General features: G+C 45.4%; 2 protein-coding genes across 2 annotated transcripts in view; both read right to left on the bottom strand.

Annotated features, from left to right (window-relative positions):
* Positions 1 to 24,169, bottom strand: part of disp (RND transporter family member dispatched) — a 102,711-nt gene that overhangs the window by 14,281 nt on the left and 64,261 nt on the right. Inside the window, 6 exon segments of the mRNA XM_077636859.1 lie at positions 511 to 709; positions 4,104 to 4,356; positions 5,943 to 6,341; positions 7,173 to 7,417; positions 9,991 to 10,237; positions 11,467 to 11,691. Of these exon segments, the coding sequence (XP_077492985.1) occupies positions 511 to 709; positions 4,104 to 4,356; positions 5,943 to 6,341; positions 7,173 to 7,417; positions 9,991 to 10,237; positions 11,467 to 11,691 (1,568 nt within the window).
* Positions 18,842 to 21,364, bottom strand: LOC144104067 (chromobox protein homolog 3-like). Its single transcript, XM_077636855.1, has one exon. It carries the CDS (start codon positions 21,041 to 21,043, stop codon positions 20,492 to 20,494), a length of 552 nt encoding a protein of 183 aa, XP_077492981.1. The 5' UTR covers positions 21,044 to 21,364; the 3' UTR covers positions 18,842 to 20,491.

The following is a 24,169-nucleotide window of genomic DNA, read 5'->3' on the forward strand; positions in this document are numbered from 1 at the left end:
AGTGAGCACAAAACTTAGCCAAGGACCAAGAAGGGACACAAACGACGACTGACAAGAGCTTGACAGTCGTCGTTTGTACTTCTTCACGGTCCCTGCCTAAGTTTTGCGCCCACTTCTTTTATATCATGGAGATTTTGTCGGCAGGAAAAGGAAAAAAAATTTGAACACGTATCGCCATCACCATCTGTTTTCACACTAAAAATGCGATAACGATACTCAGTTTTCCCCATATGAACTTCTCAGGCTAAGCCGCGCAACTACTCACCTGCAAATGACGATTATGGTGTCGTTTTGTTACTGACGTCTCGAATTTGAATCACGGCACGAAGAAATTCCATATTTAAACTCAACTTTCTCAGCAATAACTGTGTCTTTTGCAACTGAACATCAACGTGGTGACAAAGAACTTATCTGACAGTAAGTTTTTGACAGGCTCTCTGAAAGACCTCAGTAATGTGTCTAACATTGACAGCCTTGGCAATGGCAGTGTCGACAGAAAAGGGTGCATACCCGAAGCAGCGGACAGCAGTGATGCTGCTGACACAGCTGGCAAAGAAGGCGGCAGCAGTGGTAACACTGGTGACCAGCATGGAGAGGCAGGCATGGTGCAGGGTGTCGCGAACCAACTTGACCAGTGTGCCACTGTTCTTCTCCGCCTTGGCCGCTCCCCACGTCTTGCAGTATATGAAGGCATCATCTGCCCCGATGCCTGCGACAGAAGCAGCGTTGGCTTATAGTTGGAGTGAACTTAAGCTCATGTCCCAGAAAAGCTGGTGTCGTCAGTGTCTCTGGCCATGAGCAAAAAATGGCGCATCTCGGTGGACACCTGAACCGCCCTGTAAAGGAAGGGATTTTTCTTCCCTTATGGTGCTGTACAGTGTACAGCCAGAATTGTGAGACAGGCCTCATTTCCTTTCCTTAAAACCAATTTTCATTTCAATTTCCTTCCCTTATGGCCAGGCTCTGGGGCCTGGGTTGGGTGCTGAGTTTGGGTGTCCACCAAGATATGGAGATATGTGAGACAGGCGTCCTTTCCTTAAAAAATTTTATTTTCATTTTCCTTGCCTTATGGCGCCACCAAGATATGTTTCCTTTCCTTAAATTGTCTGGGGCAAGGGGTGGCACCAAAGGACAATGGCGTTCCTGGATTCCTGGACAATGCTGCAGCACGCTGTCCCGTCCTGCTCTTAAAGGCCTTAAAGGCGAAGCTTAACTTAAAAGGCAAAGCTTAGGTGTCCTCCAAATTTTTTTTGGGCCAGCGAGGGGCAGGAGTTGCAAGCTTGAGTTAAATGCGAAAATATACCATATACATTGTGCGTTGTAGAGTTTTTTTAGGACGTGCTTGCAAAATCACCATGCAATTGGAGCACCCGCTTTTTGTTTTTGAAGCCTTAATTTTAAGAAAAAAAGTGTGCAAATTAAGCGAGTAAATATGGTATGCGTGCCTTGGGACGCCAATAAACACTGGGTTGCTAGTCAGCGCTTCGGTTGTGTGTGCACTCTCTGCCCTGACCTTGCGCAGCTCTGTTCTCACTTCGTCGCTATGCACCAACTGGCCAGAAACATTTAAGAATTCACACATGGCGTACATTTCCACACTCATGGAAATCGCAGCCCTATTCTTTAAGGAAACACTTATGCCTCATTAACTACTTTCTTTATCATCCGAAGCTGTTTCCACAATGAAAACTCAGCTACAAAGCATTCCACTACATGTGAGAAAAAAAAAAAAAATTACAGCACCAGACAGCACTGCCTGGCTGTACCGTCGAACTTAGGGGCGTCCATCTTTGTTTCTGGTGTTTGAAAGGCAATACTTTTATCTAGGCACGAAATGGCCCTATAATTCTTTTTAGCGGAGATTTCAAATGTAGCCGGCATCACTGACTTTGCGAAGACAGCTCTACACGCTACGAAAAAAAATTTGAAAAGTTGCGCCCACAAACTTAGACTTAGTACCACAAGGAAATTGGCATGATGTGAAGTGATTAGTGTGACACAGCAGCGTGCCGTGAGATGATTAGTGTGACGTAGTGGTAGGAAGTGATGCGATCTGTTGCTGACATGGCTCCACTGGCTAAATAAAAATACCCATGGGTTAGGTTAGGTTAAGATTCAATCAACTATACTTTTTGCCTTTATGTGGTGGCCGTTGACGCTGCCATTCATACTCTCAATGCCTTCTTCGGTTTCCTGACCACTAAACTTGAATGCACAAAGAGTAGACGGCTAAACGGTACTACACAATCTTTTACGTGGTCTCGCACACAGGTGACCCATGCACATCAGATATAGTTTCAATATGTACATTAATGGACACAGAAAAGGTAATTTCCATTTTCTTTTATACACAATGTTTCTTGTTTTCAGTACTCTTGAATTCCAAAATATTGCAGTCACTCTCGTCATCGAGAGTAGGTGTGAGCAAGAAAGCTTTGCAGTACCGATGCAGCACTTCCTACAACAGGTTAGAAATGGTGCTAGCTGCATTTTCGGAATAGACCTCATCCAGGTCATGCCACGTCACACATCACACCACGAAGCACTTCTGCCACTGACCTTATTCCAGCAGAAAAGAAGCCAGAAAAGCAAGCACTCATGATTATGAGCTCGCAGGTCAACACAGACCTGTAAGCTTACTGTGTCCCAAGAAAAATGGAACCTTCTTTCAAGGTCTTCTTCCTACTAAACATGCCACCTGCAGTGCCACTCAGGTGTCAAAGCGTGCACCCCAGACCACCCCCTCTCTGCCAGACTCGACTCTTTTTAGAGCTGCTCCGCATCTGCTCATTGTTTAGTTCCGAGCTGGGGAGCCCACAAATGCTACCTTATCTTTTGAGTCGAGTCGCTTCTATACAAGTGGACATCGCAGCTCGCGAGCGATGAGATTGGATCGCTGTATCAGATAGTATGCTATACGCTGTCATCAGCAACCCAACATTTGCCAAAACTGCAAGCATCTGAAGGCCCGCACCGTGCACTTGCATTCAGAAGGAAGGTATGGAAAATTCACTTAAAGGGGCACCGCGATGTTTTCCTCAGTACCAATTAATCTGCAGCATACGAAAGACAGTTAATCCACTTAAAAAATTCAAAATAGAAACATCACGAAAAAACTCATTTCAATCACCCGTTTCATTCACCTAGTGCTGAGACTGGGCGCTACCAATCAGAACGGCACACAGGGCACATACAGCAGAAGCTTGCATGCAATTTTTGCTTCGCCGGGGCAGCCCACAGCCCCACATTCTGACCACGTTGACCTCCGTGCACGTGCCATAGACAGGGCAGGGGTGACTGACTCAACAAAGGAAGCTCCCTGATGTTTCTTTGTGGTAGGATTGGAAGGCTGACACTGGTCTTACCCCCCAATCTCGCCTCCTGTCTTCTGTCCGGTTTCTCTCTCTCTTTAATTGTTATTTCTTTGCTGCCCTTTTAGTAAGGTTTGAATAAACAGCACTCACCTCCACAAAATTTTGAAGCAGAATGGAAAGTGTCACCTCTAGCGTTATTGTTATTAGTTCTCATTCGCTTTCACTGCTTGTTTTCAGTTTTTGTGGCATGCGAGAAGCTTACAGTACTCAGAGACCAAATATTTTGGACTCATTTCGTGAGTACAAAGGAACAAGGTTCAAACTGGACGCCCAACCAATCCAAAAGACAACGCCCAATTTGGATGCAACCTCATTTCCGTTGCTGAAAATGGCCGCTGCATTGTGATACCGTTGGCTTGAAAAGCATTTCTGTAGAAGATTAAATATTACGGTTTCAGTGATCTCTTTGGGCATTCAGGCACCACAATGTCTCTTACTTTGCATACAAAGAATAAACACCTCATGCTTGATCTACGTTGCAGGGCCCCTTCAAGCTTTGCTGCAGCAGACAAAATCATTTCACACTTCATAATACAAACTCAAAGGAGACTGAAAATTGTTTCCAATTGTGTAGATTTAGAATTAAAAGGAGCTTAACTAAGTTCCCCTTAACACACACGATATTGGCAGGAGCAAAGAATCAGTTTAAACAAATCACAAATATCAGTTAATGATATCCCACTGTATTCATTTGTGTATGCATGAACAGTGATGTTCACTATGACCCACCTATGGCGATAGTGAGGGTGAGGATGTTCATGAAGGGGAAGAATGAGATGCGGAAGACGATGGTGTAGAGGAAGTAGGCCGTGCCCAGGGAGAAGATGACGGCCAGGCACGTCACGGCCGTCACAAGGAACGACTGTGTATAGGCCCACATGGCAGCCAGCACCGTCACACCCGCTAGGGCCACGTAGACCGTGTCGTGCACCAGGTACTCATCAAACAGGGTGTGCTTCAGCCCCAGCTCCATGCCCACCACCTGGGGGTTCGTGAAAGAGGGAGACAAGAAAATGCGGACAACCAACCCAAAGTGCGCCATGAACGACAATGGCAGCTCTGCTCTGAGGTGGTTTGGAGAGACGATTTTAAAGGTGTGCTTTTGAAACGTGCTTCAGAAAGGCACTTTTTATAATGCTTTTGAGATGTGGTTTTGAAAAAAGCCTTTGAAAGAAGCTTTCTAAAATGCTTCTGAGATGCTCTTTTAAAAGCTGCTAGTGAGAAATGCTTCTTAAAATGCTTTCTAGATGTGGTTTTAAACGATCATACGTAGGCGACTGCTGGCTCGGACTTAGAGCCCCAGGGTTGAGCAATCAGCACTTTGTTACCATGTTAGTCACTGTGCATTTCCTCTCCTTATAAACTCCTCCTTACAACAATGCAAGGAGAGGTGGTGGGCTTTTCACAACAGTTTGAGCTTTTTTTCTCCCCCGATAACCTCTTCCTCCTTGCAATAAGTGAAAGTGAATAGGAGATTGCAAGAATGCTACAGAGCTTTTCCTCCAATTTTTCTCCAGAAACAGCCTCACCGATGCTTTTGCTCAGATACTGCCTACAGCTACCATCTTTCAGTTCTGCATCCAGAAGTGTGAGTAATAACAAGACGGTTTTACAGTGCACTGTGGTCAACATACATATTTCAGCACATCTGCTTACATGCATGTCACTGTCCTCAACAAATCACCTCTGCCTGAATTAAGGCGTCATCAGACTCTCCTCTCTGCCTTCTCGGTCTTCCAATTCGTGGCCGCCAGTGGTCACTTTAAAATATATGTTCACGCATGAACAACTTTGGCACCAAACATTCGCTTATTACTACCTCAAAGACAGTCGGTACAAGCTGGCTCGCCATGGCTTTGTTCTTGACACTCAATATCATGGGAATCAAAAACCATTCCTCTGTGGTAATGGCTCAGTCTTTAGGGCATCTAACCTTTTGCCTCGAATCAATCAATGGAACACTTGTTTCATACTTCTGTGTCACTATGACATACACCGCAAACAAGAGTACAAAAACGAGGGGCTCATTATGATGTATACATATTAAGGAAGCCAAGAGTCATCGAAACCAGAGGGTTTCTTCCAGTTTGTTTAAGATTATTCATGATGCATTATGATGCAATGTATGTACTGACATTAATACACAAAACTAGGTCCTGGGCCATAATTAAAAGAAACTGAATCAGGACATGTAATCATTATGCAATTGAAGATGTGCTGCAAGGACAACAGGGAGAGAAGAACAGCTATCATTATGAATACTATAAAAAAATAGCTTTTAGCTAGGGATCCAGATGTTGTTTCAAACATGCTTTGTACAAATATTCAGAAGTAAAATTCAATTCAATTCAATTCAACATTCAGAATTAATGCAATACTCTAAGTTGGAATGCAAATGCAGGATGTGAATCTATAGGCATCTGTCCTATTTTTCTATTTGCACAAGTGCATTTCTTGAATGTTCATGCAAAAAATGACAACCAATGTGGTTTTCCCACAGAAAGTTTCTTTAGGGGGGTGGTAGTGCTCCCTGCTCAGGTTCTTAAATCCATCCGTTAGAATGCTTACCTCTGTGACATCATCCTGCAGTTGTCCGTATGCTTCCAGCTCCTTGAAGTAAGGCATTGCCATCGTGCTCTGTGCAATGGGCAGGAACACGCTGGTATAGGACAGGTGTGGCTTGTGGACAAGTTTTCCCGAAGCGGACTGTGACAGTGTCGAGTCATTGCGACGGCTGCTGCTGCTGCTGTCCCAGGCACTGATCAGGCTATCACTGTCGTCATCTCCTCGGCCAGCAACCGGGGCTAGAAAGTTGACATCGGCCAGGTAGTGGAGAATGGTGTAGACGGCGTTGTACTCTATGCACTCTGCAGGCACACCGCGGCACAGTGGCGCCCCCGAGGCACAGTCGTGGCTGAGTTTCATGGTGTGGTAGTGAGGCGCGCATGCCTCCAACCTTCGCAGAACCTGCATGACAGCGCAATGTTACACTCACTTGATCAACTGGCGCTTCATTCTATGTACAGAACAACGGCTCTCTAACAGGTGTTGGGAGACAGCAGTTGTGGACATGGGTCAGGATTTAGATATAACTGAACGGGTGTTAGCAGAAAAAGAAACTTGATTCTGTGAGTTTTTAAATCTGAAGACTGGAGAGATGGGTTATAGCTTGTACAAGACAACACTTTGGCAACAGAGTAATAAACGTGATATACCTCTAAAAAAAGAGAACGCAAGTGGGTTCAACACACCTATATTCGTTTCTTTTCACCGAGAAATTTTTTTTCATGTTTTTGCGTCAAGATGTTGTGTGACATTACTGCCACGATTGCAGGATCTGAATGCCCAAGCTCTTTCATTAGGCTGACTGATCATTACAGCTGAGTTGAACCCACGATCGGACAGAAGCATCTCCCCAGTAGTTTCAGATTAGCAACGTCTTACACACACCTGCTATTACTATCCCAGCAGATTTCCTAATCTAATAAACCCATCAATTATCTGTCGCCTTCAGCTATGTTTCTCTTTACTTTACAATGTCTATGTGACACTGATCGATCAATCAGTCTGCTTACATGACATGCCGAGGAACAACAAAAGTCGTGTCAGTTCTGGAACACCTGGCAGGACTACACAATTCATGGGCACAAAACAAATGACATACACTGAGAAACAGCAAGAAAGATATAGATGAAAAATACAAGATGAACAACATAATTAATACAAATAAATACAGAATAAATTATTACAAAAGCAGTGGTGAACACAGAACACTGGCAAAGTAATAATAACAATTACCTCCCGGACGTCAGCAGCAGTGATGTCCAGGCAGGAAGAGCGATTGTGAAGCAGTGCCACGAAGTGTGGGATGGACCATGACATGCAGCAACGACGTGAGCTGACGCGTTCACAGATGGGCCGCAGGCTGGCCGGACGCCGGAGCACGTCCAGGTCAATCCGACAGATGGAGTGCAATGCCTCCAGCGTAAACAAGTTGGCACCGGGAACCCTCGGTCCAAAAACCACATGGCCATGGCTTCGTGCTGTACCAAGAAAGCACAGTAACAATGGGCGCGAACACCATCAAGTCATAAATCAAATTAAATCAAATCATACGAAACCATAATAAAACCATTCGCTGCCATAGGCTAATGACGAAAATCTGTAACTGGTAGACACAGGAATACGATTTCACTGGCAAGCCACGCTACAACAAGGGATGTGAAATTTTTCGTTTTCCTGTACGAACGGCTGTGAGAGCAAACTTCCGGTAACCACCGGAGCGCACGTCGGGCCAGAATACAAAACTACCGAACTGTACGTTGGCTATTCTGTTTGCCGCTACTCAGTTGGGTCGCATGTGAGGGTGCCGTTTTATCGCCTTGTAACTCCAGTTGCTTCCAACTGCTAGCTTTGCGATTGTATTGCTTCGCATTTATTGCTTTGAGTTGCACACATGCCATCATGCCAACTATAACAGGGGGCGTCTGAAGGGGCTATGCAACTACTTTTTTTTCGGGGGGGGTTGGGGGGGGGGGGGGGGGCAGCGAGGGGCTCCATTTGCAGGGTCGACATAAAAGTGGTAATATAGCATATACATTCCATGTTAAGACTTTCTTAGAGTTTTCTAGGACGTGTTCGCGAGATGTCTGCGTAATTTCTGCACCTCCTTTTTGAAGCTTAATTTTAGGGAAAAAAAGTGTGGAAATCACGCGAGATAATACAATATTTATTTAGTGATTGGCTGATCAATTGATCAATCAATCAATTGTGTGATTGCTTAATTGGCTTGCTTATTTTTTTGTTTGACCATTTGAGTTAATAATTGATTGATCGACTGGTTTTTGAAGCTAAAGCAACGTTGTAGGCTATGAGGTATGAGACATGCCCAAGCGGAGGAATACAGAACCCGAATTCAGCAGATGCTAACGCTGCATCAGAAAACTGAAGGAATGATTTGTTGTGAGATGCTAACTAGCTTCGTGGCCACTGGACCCATGCTCTGAACCCATGCGCCCACTGATTCCCATGGGTCCACATGCATTCTTGTCTGCTACCTTCTTCTTCATCAACCACTAATCTCCCTCCTGATGATCTTTTTGTTCATAGCTATATGCACAGTGCATAGTATGGTACAAGGGATCCAAGTTTTAGCCTTAGCAAACCCCAACAGTTTTCAAAAGGTGGCAAGGAACTTCATCAATCTTCGCTTCATCAAATCTTTTCAACATGCCTAGAAAAAAAAGACCACATATAGACTTGTAAAAAAGCTAAACGCGCACCGTGAAATGCTTCTCTCAGTTAAACTGCTCGCTTATTCACACTGGAATTTTACGCAGGGATCGAATACAACAGTCTTGCTTTTTTGATACCAAGTTTGAATGATGCACTTGACTTGATCAGAATTATAATTGTTGGCAGCACTAGAAACATGTAACATGCAGCCATCGCATAGTGCGTGTTTAGCTTTGCAACAGTCAATACAAGAAAAGCCCCTCAAAAGGTGACCAAACGCAATTAGTAAATGTTGGCTGTAGGGTCAGAAGAGTCAGCTAAAAGCAATTACAGTAAAGAAGGAAAGGTGAAGCCTGAAGCTTGCATGGATTTCAGTGCTCGGGGAGCTCCAAAAGCGCACCAAGGAAACCAAGTTTTGGGAACCCCTGGTATGGTGGCCTAGTAGTTTGAGCATCTGCCTCGCATGCAGGAGGTGCGGGATTTTATTCCCAGAGCCGTCGGGTACCCACCGGCAATACAATGGGTTACAAGTTTTCCCATGGCCTGGTGCCCGGCACCTTCGGGGTGAAATGCTTGGGAAATGGGTCTCTGACTCAACCTTGAGTAACTGAAAATACCTTGCACCTCAGCGATCTTCAACCAAAAGCTGCCCTTGCACCATTAAAATCCGTCATCATCATCAAGAAGGCGATAGTCACATCTTAAAGGCGAAAACTGAGCTGAACATTGCAAGTGGCAATAAATGATGTTTTTGCTCCGAGAGAAAGCTGCAGACGTGACAGATGCTGAAAACTGTGAATGCAGACATAAAATGCATTCCCGCAAGAAAAATCTTTAGCAAGCATTCAGTTTCTATATGAGTAATCAGTGAATTCACAGGAGGAAATGTTTAGTGTTCACGTTACCTTCTAATAGTATGTAGTTCATGCACACACATATTCTGCAATCTCCTTTTCAATACTTCTCATCCCTAGAGGCAAATCCGGCCTCTGTTAAATAAATTAATATGAAGCTATGTACAAAAACTGAAAGCAACCTCTTAAACGGCAAACTTATCTGCAGTGCCACCATTTCCCAAAATCTGTCTCTACCACTCTACCATGCTAGCAAAATTTATAACACCCCTTCCCCAAGAAGTTCCACAGCGTCACTCCAAATTGTTTCACCACACTAACATTGAATAAACCCCTGTGGACTGAACCTCACGAAAAAGCCACAGATTCTACAAGCCAACCTATCTCCACGAGATTCTCAATACTGTTTTGTCTCTCTGTTGATGTCTTTCACATTGCATACTTTTCTAGGCAATTTTTTAACAGCATATTTTTGCTTTACCGTTTGGGCTTTTCAGTGTGCAACATTGAACCAAACGATTCCTTACAAGGGTCACTGCAGAAGTAGCGAGTCCTTTCACGATTCTGCGACGCCATTTCTTCTCGGTTCTTCCATATACTGCTGGGCCTCCGACGCGGCTTTCCAGGCTCCGACCGGGCATCCTGCGGATCTTTCTTGCGCTTGCGACCCTTGGAAGTGGGCGGGCTTTGTACGAGCCGACCATATGAGCCCTCCTCCTCATCTCCTGGGAGCAGCTCTGGCTGGCTTGTATTTGGTGCAAGGGTCATCTGCTGCTGAGGCAAGGGACAGGGCAGGGTTAAGAAGGATGCATTGCATGTGCTGCTGTGTTGCACCAGCTTAATTAGGCAGTACCCACCCAATTATGACAAGACCGAATAGAGGAGATTTTACGTTGTAGTAATCTCAGAAAGCTAATGAATGCACTCAAGTATGCGTGACAACCATGTAATGATGTAATGATGACTGATATTCTGTCCAGGTCTGTTATGATGAGGAACACCTGTCAAACCTCACGCTCACCCTACTAACCCAGTTACAATTATTTTTAAAATGTCAGAAACTCATAACAAGACTCAATCGGTGAGCACCTCTTGCACTCACATGCCTCACTTATAATTGCACTTTCCTGGTATTTTTGTCGCTGCTTACATCACCTGTGATAAGTTGATTAGTACCTTGAAAAAATGCACACTCCACGAATGAAGTAAAAAGTGCCTTCTGTTGGGAACATAATATTACAGCTTCTGCGGAAAGGATGCCAACAGCAATGGCAAACTACAGTCCAAAGAAACACTTCATCAGTATTCCACCAGCTCTTGCTATATGCCTCTCAACATTCCCACTGAGAGGCGTTCACCATGGCATGCTTTACAGTTTGACATAGAGTAAGAACAGCTCTAGCTGTTCAATGAAACTCAGTTACTTTCTGCAAGCCTTTTTATGAAAAGTGTACCAGCTACCTTAAAAGTGGCCCAAGCAGCGGCAAAACCTGCAGTTCCTCTAGGTTGTAACCGAGACAGTCACTTTGCTATATATCAGACCATTACAGCCTGCACATAAACTTCATCAGCGGCTATGTGGTAAGGCCCAGATAATTTAGACAAAGGCTCAACAGTTGCACTCAGCAGAACTCTAAAACATTGGTGTTTGCTTATTCTTATGTCATGCCTCCTGCAGCAGTATAACAGTGACACACAGCAGGAAACAGCACGTAGCTGTAATGAAGTGCACCTTCCTTTTGTTTGCTGCAAGGCCTTTTTCAGATGGGCACTTCACCCTGAACTGGGCTCCTATAAATAAGGCAACATATGCGCGGTACGCATGACAAAGCGGGCTATTTTTGGCCCACACTAAGCTAACCCAACGAACCCAAGTCCGCTCAGAACCAAACAGGCAGATTCGTTCTTTCGAACTGCTCTTATAATCTTGGCATTTCCAAATTGACAGTGCAGCACAAATAAATAAATAGATTGTGGCTTCTTACTTAGGCAACTTCTCTCACCTCTATGCCAACAGGGGGCAGTAGTGTTGTTGGCGGGATGACGGAGGCACTGTCGGAATGCGCTGATGCCGGAGTTGTTGTCGTGGTAGTAGTGGTCTTGGGCCTCCTCGAGACACCCTGGGGCTCGGGGTACATGGACAACATGCCTCCCCATGATGAGGCTGTCTGGAGGTTCTTCCAGGCTGCCAGCCGCTGTGCTAAGACAGTACCTCGAGGCTCAAAGCCCTACCAAAAAACAAAGAGCAAGAAGTAAATGAAAACCTGAATTTTTTGTTTGCTCAAATAAGCACTTATAAGACTCGTCATCATCGTTACTTGTTTTATCTCACCCTACTTTGCCTGCACAAATACATTTTAAATTTTCCTCATTTTTTTGCCCAAACCATTACAGACTGGAATAACACACGAGAAAAGATTATACTAAACACAAACTTTTAAACGCAACACCATTTCTTTAATAGTAAAACCTCGTTGATACGTTTATTTTTTTATTGCAGGAAAAAACGTATTATCCGGAAAAACGTATGATCCGAACCGCCTGATTTTGGGAAATGTAAGTGCTGAATGAGGTAAAAGACATTTATTGAAAATTTCACTTGACAAAAACGAAGATTGTCATTTCTTGGCACAACAGCTGAACAGATCCTATTCCAGAGCTCGCTGAATTCAGTCCTCCGCGTTCGCGCTCTCTTTAGCGCGGAAGTAAATTTGTAACGCATCGGGTCCGTCGACGGAAGTGACGAAAGTGACCAAAATCTCTTCCTTGTCATTTTCAGATGCTTCGCCCCTGCGCTCCCAACTACTGTGAGAAAGCCAACGTAGCGGCTGATTATCGCAGAGTTTCTGCGTTTCCCAGACCCGGCCCGTTTGTATGTGAGCGCATCGCTGTAGTTCGTGGCAGCTTCGCCTCCTTTCCCTTATGCACCGCGGAAAAACCTCAGCGTTTCCCCTCTTCATATCGCGTCTCCGCACAAACGGCCGTCGCGAATGCTAGCGCGCCGTTATTTTCTTTTTGTTCTTGATAATGACAAAGCTTCGCCTCAATGCATTGAGGCACTGCAGAGAAGCCACCACGGCAGGAGACTGCCGCAAAAACACGTCGCTTGCCCTCTCGTTCGGCCCACGTGCATATTTGCACATGTCCGGTTGTCAATAAACGTATTATACGACCACAATTCGTCGAAATTTTCAACGTAGTATCCAGGAAATCGTGTTTTCCTGGAACGTATTGACCGGGAAAAATATACTGTTACCTACTTTGTGGGGCATTTTTATATGTCCACGATTTTGAGCGTACGAACCGGGAAACCGTATGAACCGGGAACGTATCAACGAGGCTTCACTGCATTACTGGTTTTCTTGCTTATCCTTACCTTTTATCAGCCTTGCATTCTTTCTTTTGTGCTAACTGGTGAAAATGTGTCCTTCAAGTATGTGAAAGTGATCTTGAATTTTTCTAAGCAATTAATTTAAGTATGACTTTGTTAAATGTGACGTTTTTGTTACGCCTTGTTTGGACTTTAAAATTCATAAAGAAGGGCTTTATGTCCAAAAGCTGCATGTGAGCTATGAAGGACGTTGTATGAAATACTCGTAGTCGCGGTGGTTCCCTTCAGTAACAGTTGTGCGAGTGCTCTGTGTACTGATCTGACTGACAACGAACTATCTTTTTTAGAAAGTTAGGCTGTTTGAGATGAAGGGCATATAATCTTGTTTTTAATGCTGTTAGAATCATTGTTTGGTGCCATTCGGATTTCATTTTTCAAGCGCAATGGAACTTTCAAAATGTTAATATGTGTGCTCATTTTGAAAGTTCAACGAGCAAAAAGAAGTAGTGCTGCAGCCTGCCTTCTGTGCTTGTCTGTGCTGCTCTTACTCTCCATTCTGCGTGACTATCTGCCATGAAAATGTTGGCTGACAAACTGCACTTTTGTGTAGGGATCGAGGGCCCAGAATAGAGACAAACATTTTAAATATTGGCATAGATGCAGATCTACCCCTGAAACTAGCAAAATTGAGCTGCTACTCTGCACATTGACACGATGATGTTGAAAAGCAGATTAATAATGAGCACCTACTGATGACACAAACAAGTGTGACAACAAGACGGGTGCACAAAAACACCCAGATAGAAATTTTATTGACTTATTTATTTCATACTGCAGACCTGCTGGACCACTGCACCAGGAGTGGTATGAGGACTCCCATGGATCTATGACTGTTAAGTAGAGAATGCCCAATTCTGCATATATGGACAAAAACCCATTAAGATATTTCGACAAGCTCTTAAGGCAGAGCTTAAGTGTCCCCTCCAATTTTTTCACCACTTTCTGGATAATGTGCTAATCAGGAGGAAGGCAAAATAAAATAAGATCACTTCAAATGAGTTAGTTAACTTTGCATGAATGTACTGCAATACAATAAGAACAACACATTTTATTATGAGGCGCACTACTATGTAATAAAAGAAAACAACTTGAGAGTGCACAACCAGCCCTGAATCTTGCAACGTGTTAAAACATAAATGTCAGCATATTTCTGCATTTCAGCTCTGCAAATATGCAGATGCTGCAGTTGGCATCAAAGATACACATATACATACTAGACTAAGGCAGTGAAATGGTAAATGGAACAAAGAGCTTGTAACTAGGATATTGATTTTCAATTAATTTGTAATGCCTGCAAAACTGCAATTAAACAATGAGAAGTTGGATGCAAGGATGCGGTTTGCTCCTTTTGTTCTTTAACTAAGCCGATTTGGTTCCTTCTCCTCGTTTCTCTCTGCCTCTCCTGAAAATAGGCATATATTCGCAAAAGAGGGCAAATACGGGCTGGTTGGTACTTTTTTGAAGAACTAGATAAAACGGGGCGGCAGAAGGTTAGGTGGGCGGATGAGATTAATAAGTTTTCAAGCATACGGTGGGCACAGCTGGCAAAGGACAGGGTTAATTGGAGAGACATGGGAGGGGCCTGCACTGCACTGCAGCCTGACTGCACCCACTCATGTGGGTGCAGTCAGGCTAATGATGATGATGGAAGACGAGACAAGAGAGTGCTGGTATTTGTCCTTCTCGTCTCATCTTCCATCTTCGGTAGCACTGGTTTATCTAGTTCTTCAAAAATATGTTCAAAATAGCACCCCACCCTCCCCCCACCCCTTATTAAAAATTTAATGATAGCTACAAGGGCAAAACTTTGTACAGCATGTGCATTGCCTGGAATTCTCAGCTAGTCGACATGAATGAGAGAAGCTCTAGCCAAACTCTCCAAGAAAGAGAGTCCTGGAATTTTGAGACCATTTCTTCAGAAGTGACTTGAGGGGCCGGTAGTAGCCCCTTATAAGTATGGCCGTCCATTCCGTTGGCCAGTCACGGGGGATAATACTCAGATGTACACAGTCTGCGGCACCCCCAGGGTCCTGTTTATGGGTTCACATGCAGTCAGTGCACCAAGACCCCAAAAGGCTTTTTAGAGGGTCGGTTTTAGTGTCACTTAGCACGGCACAGTTGAAATCTATTGTGGTCATGTTTATCCCAGTGTTCAGCTAAAATGATGCATTCAGCTTTGCTTTTATAGACGTCATTTTTTCACTCTCGAATTCTTTCCGGAAAGTTTTTGATTTAGCCAGGAACACTTCTGCCAGATACGTTTGCCCTCAGGTAACAACGTGTCAATGAGTTCTGGCAGCTTTATTTTTTCCTGTGCATTGGATTTCCTTGCACTTTTGTGGAAAGTCCGTAAGACATGAAGGCACACACTCTCACTGGAGTAAATGGCACCATTGCTAGTGTTAGCACCCCTGCGATAGTATGCTGCAACTAAAGACGTCTTTGTGCTCATGGGCTGGCCAGTTAAAATTATGTTCAGCACTGAGCCTGTGGCCGCTTTTCAGTGGATACTCTCAAAGAATCGGATTAGATTGGGAGAGTTGGGACACCTGTCACTTCTTCGCTGCAAAGGTGGGCAACAAACCTGGGATTTCTTTGAATATATTGTCAAGAATGCATCAGAATGAAATGCAATTTGAAAGAAAACATTACATCGCTCTCCCACCATGCTCCATAAATAAACAAAGCACCACATACCTATACATGCGTGCCATAATAAGGGCCCCCAATTAGAGAGACAGTCAAGCACAAACTCTCCAAGCTCGAAATGTGCTAAACAAACAGCCTCGTCTATTTACATAGGCAACCTTCTAGTCCAGGCATATCATCTCTTTAAATATATAGTCTGGGTGCCTGACAAGAACAGCGTTGCCATGGTCCTGCAAGCATTGCACTACAGCAAGAAAACATTGTCCCCATGCTCTCTCAGCATTGCTGGCATGAAAAAACTTGCGCAGCAATGCTAAGTGGCTTTTTTTTCTTGTTAATGTGCAAACATCCATATAACAGCGCTCTTAAGATATAAGTCTGCAGTAAAACTCTAGCAACACTGTCTGAATATGCCAGCACACTACTCAAGCAACACAGCAAACAATGCTGTTCCATGCTTGCGGATCTTTCTTGGACTAATTCATGGTGCTGCCAGTGTGGCGTTGATTTTGTGAAATCACCAATAGCATGAGCCATGAGCTATGCCTTGCGGCACTAGAAAGCTTGTAAACTGAGACAAGCCGAATCCATAAAATATTCGTCATAAAAAATAAGTTGTTTACAGTACGTAGCTGTACAGTTTTATCGTAGTCTTCATCCTGGCTAAGTCTATCGCAAGACTAAGGCCTCCTCTCCTGTTGGCCTCCAATTAACCCTATCCTGCACCAGCCAAGGCCACCTTATCCCTGCAAACTTTCTAATGTCATCCTCCCACCCGACCCTCTGGCGACCATTGCTTTGACTATTTTGCTAAGACGCATTTCACCTGTCCAGTCCTTCCTTTGTGTCGGCTCTTGTTTTTCTGGTGTGGTTTTCTGTAAAAATGAGCAACCAACTAGCCCCCCTTCTTGCCCATTGAACTCCTACTAAGCCTTCCCTTGGAATACGCTGCATGCCCTGCTCATGTCCATCTCTTCTCGATTTTAGCTAGGATGACATTAACTTCCATTTGTTCCCCAACGCTCTCTGCTGTTAACAGTACCATCGAATTCCCTTTCATAGTTCACTGCGCTCTCTGCAGTATAACTTCCGGCCTTTTTTGTTAGCCTCCGAGTAGAGAGCGTAAATGCAAAGGTAGCGAGAAAGGAAAAATTCTCATTCTGGCCCCGAGGGTCATTTGGTAATCTTCAGATACAAGCAAGCCAGCCCTGAACTGAAAAGAACACGGGCTCCCTTCTTGTGGAACAACATTAGAGGAGCCAGCAAGGCCAGTGTGCTGGACGAGTTGTTAGCAAGCATTGAAATTCATGGAAAAAAAAAAAAAAAAGAGTAGGACTTGAGCCAGAAACACAGACTTCTTTGTCATGTATGTTGTGATGACTGGTTGTAAAGCCGTCCCTGTTCTGCTTGGAACTCTCATTGCCGCTTTATCTGTTTTCTGTTTTGGTTGCATAAAGTCGGGTGCGGCAATACTGTTGACATTAGAAATATTTCACATCACCTCGAGTGACCAAGATCGCAGTACCGATAAGTGTCACCAGCTACTGCTGGCCTTCAGCAGTGAACATGACATGCCTTTCACCAATATAGGAATCAATTATTTGGTACGTTCAGTGTGTATCCAAATATTTAAGTTCTTGTAGGTATCTTAGAATGGCATCTTTTACACCAGGTCAATAGAATCGGCAAGAGTAGCATAAGAGAGCCCGTGGTACAAGCCGTGAAAAACACTGGCACAGGCTCGGTCTATCCCTCTAGTTCAAAGGTTTGTCGTACTTATACGTATTAAAAAATCTTGGAAGTCAGAACCCACCCCTGCCTTCCACAAATCTTAATGCACTGCTTTGGTACCTGCAAGTTGAAAGCAATAACAGCCTCAGCGTAGCACAATGCCTGTAAGCTGCACACTCATGCCTGCAGCAACTGCACTGTTGCTAGTTGCATTTCAATATGCAGTTTAGATGGCACCTAAGCACAGCTTCGATTTTTCAATGCCACACTCACCTTTGAAAGATGCCACATGCAAGGTGTTGCCCCTTCATGAAATCGGGTACTTAAGTGCTACGAACATCATAGCGTTATTCATTGTAACAATGGAAGAGACACTGTTAGTTTGTGTGAACGTGAGCCAATGCACCAGATGCTGTTCAGTTTGCACAATTCCCAAGTATTAGACTAGTGAGCGAAGACAAGAGTTGCCATTGCATAAATAGACTTAACTTGAAAAGCGATTATTTGTGCCGATTTTTAGAAGCACTGGCTTTGTAAGCATGCTAACTCAATTTGACACCACAATCTGCAAAAGCAATTCAACCTGCAAAGTTATTCATACCAGGGCGTCTTGACTGCATAACTGTGCAAGTCCTTAGTTAGCACGGACTCCTCAAAAGAGCAGTAGGCAGCTTCTACCAGCATTATCCATACCTCTCGCTCTGTGCCACAAAGGAGCTCTATCATAGGTTGCACGGGCATCACAGTAGCCGTCATAATTGACTAGAGGTGCAGCTAAGGCCTGCGTGTTTTCCTAATCTGCTAACCGCCACCTGCTCTAACCTGCACTGCAGAAGGTATGCTCCACGCTCCATCATGGCTCTCGCAATGTCACACACAGCCCACCTGTATGCAGGGCCCGCACACAAGATTACGTACCCCACAAACTAAATATGAGCAGACAAATGCTGGGTTGTTTCTCAGTAAACTACAGATGCAACACTTCCACAAACCTTTCCTAGCATCAAGTTTGTCCCTATTGAATCTGATGCTTCCACCAGCTGGTTACACCTCTAAATTCTTTAGCTAATCCTAAAACAGATGGTTTCGTTTATGGGGATTTAACGTCCCAAAGCGACACAGGCTATGAGAGACGCCGTAGTTAAGGGCTCGGGAAATTTCGACCGCCTGGGGTTCTTTAACATGCACCGACATCGCACAGCACACGGGCCTCTAGAATTTCGCCTCAATCGAAATTCGACCACCGCGGCTGGGATCGAACCTGCGTCTTTCGGGCCAGGAGCAGAGCGCCATAACCACTCAGCCACCGCGGCGGCTCTAAAACAGATGGTACGGAGCAATTCTTGAAAACGCATTAAGCCATACAACAGACACATTCACAGCATAAATCACTGGATGAAGGTAAAGGCTCTGCTGAAAATGCACAAAGAAAGCCAAGAAACGAAATTATTATTGTAACGAACTCGAACAAGCATTACACATGATACTTATATAAAAGTACAAGCACTGCTAAATAGCCCTTGCACACCATGCAGGAACACAGTACTGAACCCCAACAGCTACCGATAACTCAATGTTTATAAGGGTACAAAAACATGTGCACAGCATCCGGTGGCTTCACCAGGTTCCAGTATTTTATTCTTATATTAGTGTTCTAGTGTGCCTTGAACTGGCATTGAGTCCAGGCAGGATTGGCCTGGCATACAGGATGTTGGCAGTCGCTTCACCCATGTCAAATGAAAAAGTAAACACATCTTTCTATGATTGGCCCAAAAGTCGTGTCCTCTGAAAAATTTCAAGCAGCACAGTGGTCCTCTCGTTTATGCATGCGTATGCATAATGTGAGGGTTTCAATGCACCGAAGCATCAAGTGTGAAAGCAAGATTTACGCTGCCTCTCAACCCTTAACTTTCACCGTCGAGACCACTTTATAGCCTAAATTAGCTTCCAAGTCGCTATTTCTTCCAACTGCATACTTTGTCCCCGAGGTTCAACGAGTGTCAGCAGGCACAACCCAACAGCCAAAATCATGCTTGGATCACAAGCTTCTTCTCTTTGACGCCGTGCACGATAAGGCAACAAAAGTTTGAAGTGCTGGAATCAAATAGTTTATCTCGGGAGCTCTGCCTCATTAAAGTGAGAAGAAATGAATAGGATTTACATTTATGCTACCCAACACTCTCCTTTTCCAACTTGCCACACTTTCACTCAAATAACTCAGCCCAAAATGCAATAGCCCCAGTTATGACCACAAAAAAATAGTTACCAAGCGCAGAACAGTGATATCACCAGCAAAGTCCTTTTGTTATGGAATGTTACACTGTAGAAAGCGATCTCCGATGACAACCAATAGCAGATGGCACATTTCTGTTGATCAAGGTTAAAAAAATTCCACAAACAAAAGAGCAATAGAAGCAACTAACAGCCTGTTATGCAGCTGCCCACAGCTGACAAAGGCAATTTGACGGCTGACATGTCAAGGCATGTCTCAAAACAACAAGACTGAAACTTTTTTTTCTACCCCCAACAAAATGCCGGTGAAAACTTTTAATTTCATTGTTTTGTACATGAATACAAACCCGTGAACACTCCGACTCAAAGCAAAAAATAAAAATGGGGAAAAAAAACTTTCTTCGTGTCGTTTCATGCTTGATGGGTGAACTTTCGAACGCACAATCAAGATTAAACTGGTTTAATTTCTCGATGATCAGCTTTGATGAAGAGAAAACTGAGGTTTGCCTTTACACTTCGACAAGTGAAAAAAGAAACAAAACAAGAAAAAAATGGGGGGAAAAAGGTTCAGCAAAGCAGGCAGTACAGCGCTTGGTGAGTGATTGCGTGGAGAAATGGAAGCCGACAAAGTTACCTGCAGGAACGCCAGAAATGGGACGGCAAAACACGTCGCCACGTGCGGTTTTTCCGTCGAACACGATCGGGCCATCGCGAGAAGTACCAAAAGAAGCACTTCAACCCAACACTAGCACGCCGCGGCAAGACGGCTTGACACTTGCACGGCGTCCCGCGTGTGTTTGGCTACAATGACATAGAAAAAAAAAAAAAAAAGTCAATAGAACAGCAAGGAAAGGCTTCGTGCACACATGAAGAGAAAAAATCGAGCAGAAAATCGGAGTGTTCTTCAGGAGAGACGAGGACTTGGCTTGGGTGTTGACGGGTTGGGGGAAATTGGAAAAAAAAAAAAAATGTCCGGCCGCGAAAAGCAAAAAGGAGGCGGTGGAAGTGGGGGGGGTACTCGCTCGCTAAGCCTTGGTCGACTTGTCGGACTCTTCGTCGCGGCTTCCGCAAGTGTCCCAGGTGAGACGCTCCTCGTAGAAGCGGATCACCACCTGCGGACAGCGAACGTTGGCCACACGCGCCGGCACTATGTCCGCTTCGTCACAGTCCTTCCACTTGATGAGGAACATCAGCTCGCCCGACGAATCGGTCGCCCCGATGATGCGATCCGGGTCCAGGCCCCGGTCGAAGCCACGTGGTTTCGCGTCGCCCTCGGCTTTCTTCTTCTTGCGGTTCGGCGCGTCGCTGTCGTCTTTCATCTTGTGCGCGGGCTGCGCCTCCGCCTTCTGCTTGCGCTTCTCTTCGAACTGCGAGATCAGGCCTGGGCAGTCGAGGTTCTCCTCAGGCTCCCAGGTATTTTCGCTGTCGCCGTAGCCTTTCCACTTGAGCAGGAACTCGACCTTGCCCTGTCGCACGCGCCGGTCGAGGATCTTCTCGACGATAAACTCCTCAGGCTCGGCAGGTGTCCCGTCCTTGTGGGTGCGTTTCTTGTCCGTCCTCTTGCCGGTCTGTTCCATGGGCTCCGGCGAGAAATGGTAGCGCGCTGCACGCCGCCGCTGCTGCTACCGCCGCCTGGTTGCGCAGGTTTATGCACGAGAGAGGGGGGCCAAACTGCCACGATACGGAAAATCACGTTGCTCACAGTCCTCGCGCTACAATCGACACAAACAAAAGGCACCGAACAGCGCGCGAAGACGCCGCGGAAAACAAAAGAAACGCGCGCTCACTGGCGCACGACCGTTTGACGAGATGCCTAGGCCTAAATCCCAACGGCTTGTATTCGGAACGCCGTCTCGAGCGGCGGACGCTCTCGGTTGGATCGGGCTAGGCGCAGCCCGGACGAATCCGGTTTCGCGACGAGCGAATGGCGCGTTCACTTCGCACTGCCCAACCTCCGCAGCGCCGCGGTTAAAGCGGAGCAGAAGAGAGAGCAATGCGAAGGCTTCTCCCCCAAGAATGACGTCATGCAACGTCACGAAAGCCGAAATCAGAGCAACCTTTACGCCACACGAATCGAACGCGCTCCACAGAAAGCAGTCTTTCGCGACGCCGAACATAGAGGCCGCCACAGTACTACGCCTGCGGAGGTTGTTGACTTACGACCTTTACGGTGAGCCGCTGAGAGCAATAGAAAAATTCGAAAACGAAAAAGAAGTTCAAAAAGTCGGGCCGCGAGGCAAGTGAGACAAGACAAACACATAAGCACTGAATGTAGCACATCTGAACGCAGAAATGAAGCCATAAGAAAAGACGTCTTGCGCGAAAAAAACTTTGGAAGCCAGGCGATGTGTTTTATTATAGTCTTATTTGTACTGGTGCTCCAGCCAGTAGAGCCAGCAGTAATAACTTCCACTCCACTGCGAACAAGTTTATAGACGCTACTGCTGACGCCGCGCAATCTGCTAGTAGTTCTGAGAGATAACGTACTCTGCGTTTATATGTATTTTTTTCTCGGACCAAGACTCTTGAGGACCAACTCCTCTGCCGGGCTACGAAAAATAAACGCTAACACTTCAAATCGAAGAAACTTGAGAAACGCGGAAACCACCGGGTTTCCAGCGGCGTTCAACGCTAGATCAACGCAGTACCGAGAGCGACAAACATCCGAAAGTGGGTTTGCGTGGCAAAGGAAATATGACGCGCTTACTGTTACTTTTCACCAGCCTCCTTAGCAAACTTTTGTTCTCGGAAAAATGGTTGCGTGGTTGTGCGTTGATTTACCACCACTAAAATGGTACAACTGACAACGACGGGCCGAATGACTAAAGCGTGATTTCCTGCCCGACCGACTGTCGTCACCACACGTGACAATATTCAACGTTACAGAGTCTGTTATAGATTATTTAAGATGTTTGCACTCTTAAAAGCCTGTCAACTATAGGCCTTACGTGTGCGTCTTCTCAGGTGATGTGGGATGAAACAGTGCGTTTTGAATGCGAAGGCGATAAACTTTTTTTAGTTACTCTTTAGGCTCGACAACTGGGAAAGTCAAATGTACGAGCGACTCCAGGCGCATAGGTAAAGGGAGAAAAAAATTAGCTGCGGCTTAACTACCGCTGAACCTGGTTAGATAGCGAAAGCTGTGGTGCATCGGGCAACCAGACGCGGATTGGCGTCTGTAACGTTGAGTGCGTTCCGCACAATGGATAGGCAGCGCGCCCACCCTGGTAGCACCATGGCAGTTAAATTAAGGGTTGATCGCGAGAGGTTTGTCACCCAATGAACGCTGCTGCCTACTGCTGCAGTACCGCGTGTCTGCCACAACGTTGTCAGTGCTAATACATGCAGCCCACATCTCTCTCTCACAACCGAATCGTACCTCAAAGCGTGATGAGGCGTCCACTCACCCAAGGAGCCAGTTGTTGTTGTTGTTGTTGTTGTTGTTGCCTGAAAGATGATGGCACGTACCCACGGTGGGGGATTGGCCAGGGTTTGGTGCAGATCCAAACAGGGAAAGTCTAATCCAAGTTTATCTCAAGCGGCTTATCAATTAAGATGATTCTGAGTGAAAAATAATAATAATAATAATTGGTTTTTGGGGAAAGGAAATGGCGCAGTATCTGTCTCATATATCTTTGGACACCTGAACCGCGCCGTAAGGGAAGGGATAAAGGAGGGACTGGAAGAAGCAAGGAAGAAGAGGTGCCGTAGTGGAGGGCTCCGGAATAATTTCGACCACCTGGGGATCTTTAACGTGCACTGAAATCACACAGCACACGGGCGCCTTAGCGTTTTTCCTCCATAAAAACGCAGCCGCCGCGGTCGGGTTCGAACCCGGCAACTACGGATCAGTAGTCGAGCGCCCTAACCACTGAGCCACCGCGGCGGGGCACTACAATAAATTGAAAGATAAAATCTAGTACAGATGGCGGTTAGCACAAAACCTAGTACAATGGATGGAAGAAAGTAGGCTGGAGAGGAGTCTCAGGCGTCATGAGCTGATTTCGAAGGGGAACTGCATGGTCGATACAAAATGTTAGAGCTGAAACGGGACAAAAATTCCTGGCCGGTTTAAAATCCTTGTAGCAGCCTGCATTCCAGGCCAGGTCAAACTTCACGTGGAGGGGCGCTAGCAAAGTCTAGTTAGACGTTCTATTTCGCAATCCGTTTTAGTGAGCGAGACCTGGCTCAACACTCGTTCAACAACGGCGTTCGATAAGGGTCGTGGCAAAAAAAAAAAAAAGTGTGCCAGCTCAGACATCAGTGGACATCGGCTTGCCGGCAACATTTAATTTCTCACGATTACCCAGAGTTCATTTTGAATCCTCTGCCACATAATAATAATAATAATAATAATAATAATAATAATAATAATAATAATAATAATAATAATAATAATAATAATAACAATAATAATTGCTTTTTGGGAAAGGAAATGGCGCCGCAGTATCTGTCTCAGTATCGGCGGACACCTGAACCGAGCCGTAAGGAAAGGGATAACGGACGGAGTGAAAGGAAGAAAGAGTTACCCGCCGCGGTGGCTCAGTGGTTAGCGCGCTCGACTACTGATCCGGAGTTCCCGGGTTCGAACCCGACCGCGGCGGCTGCGTTTTTATGGAGGAAAAACGCTAAGGCGCCCGTGTGCTGTGCGATATCAGTGCACGTTAAAGATCCCCAGGTGGTCGAAATTATTCCGGAGCCCT

This window comes from Amblyomma americanum, chromosome 9, assembly GCF_052857255.1.
Source record: "Amblyomma americanum isolate KBUSLIRL-KWMA chromosome 9, ASM5285725v1, whole genome shotgun sequence".
Classification (NCBI taxonomy): Eukaryota; Metazoa; Arthropoda; class Arachnida; order Ixodida; family Ixodidae; genus Amblyomma; species Amblyomma americanum.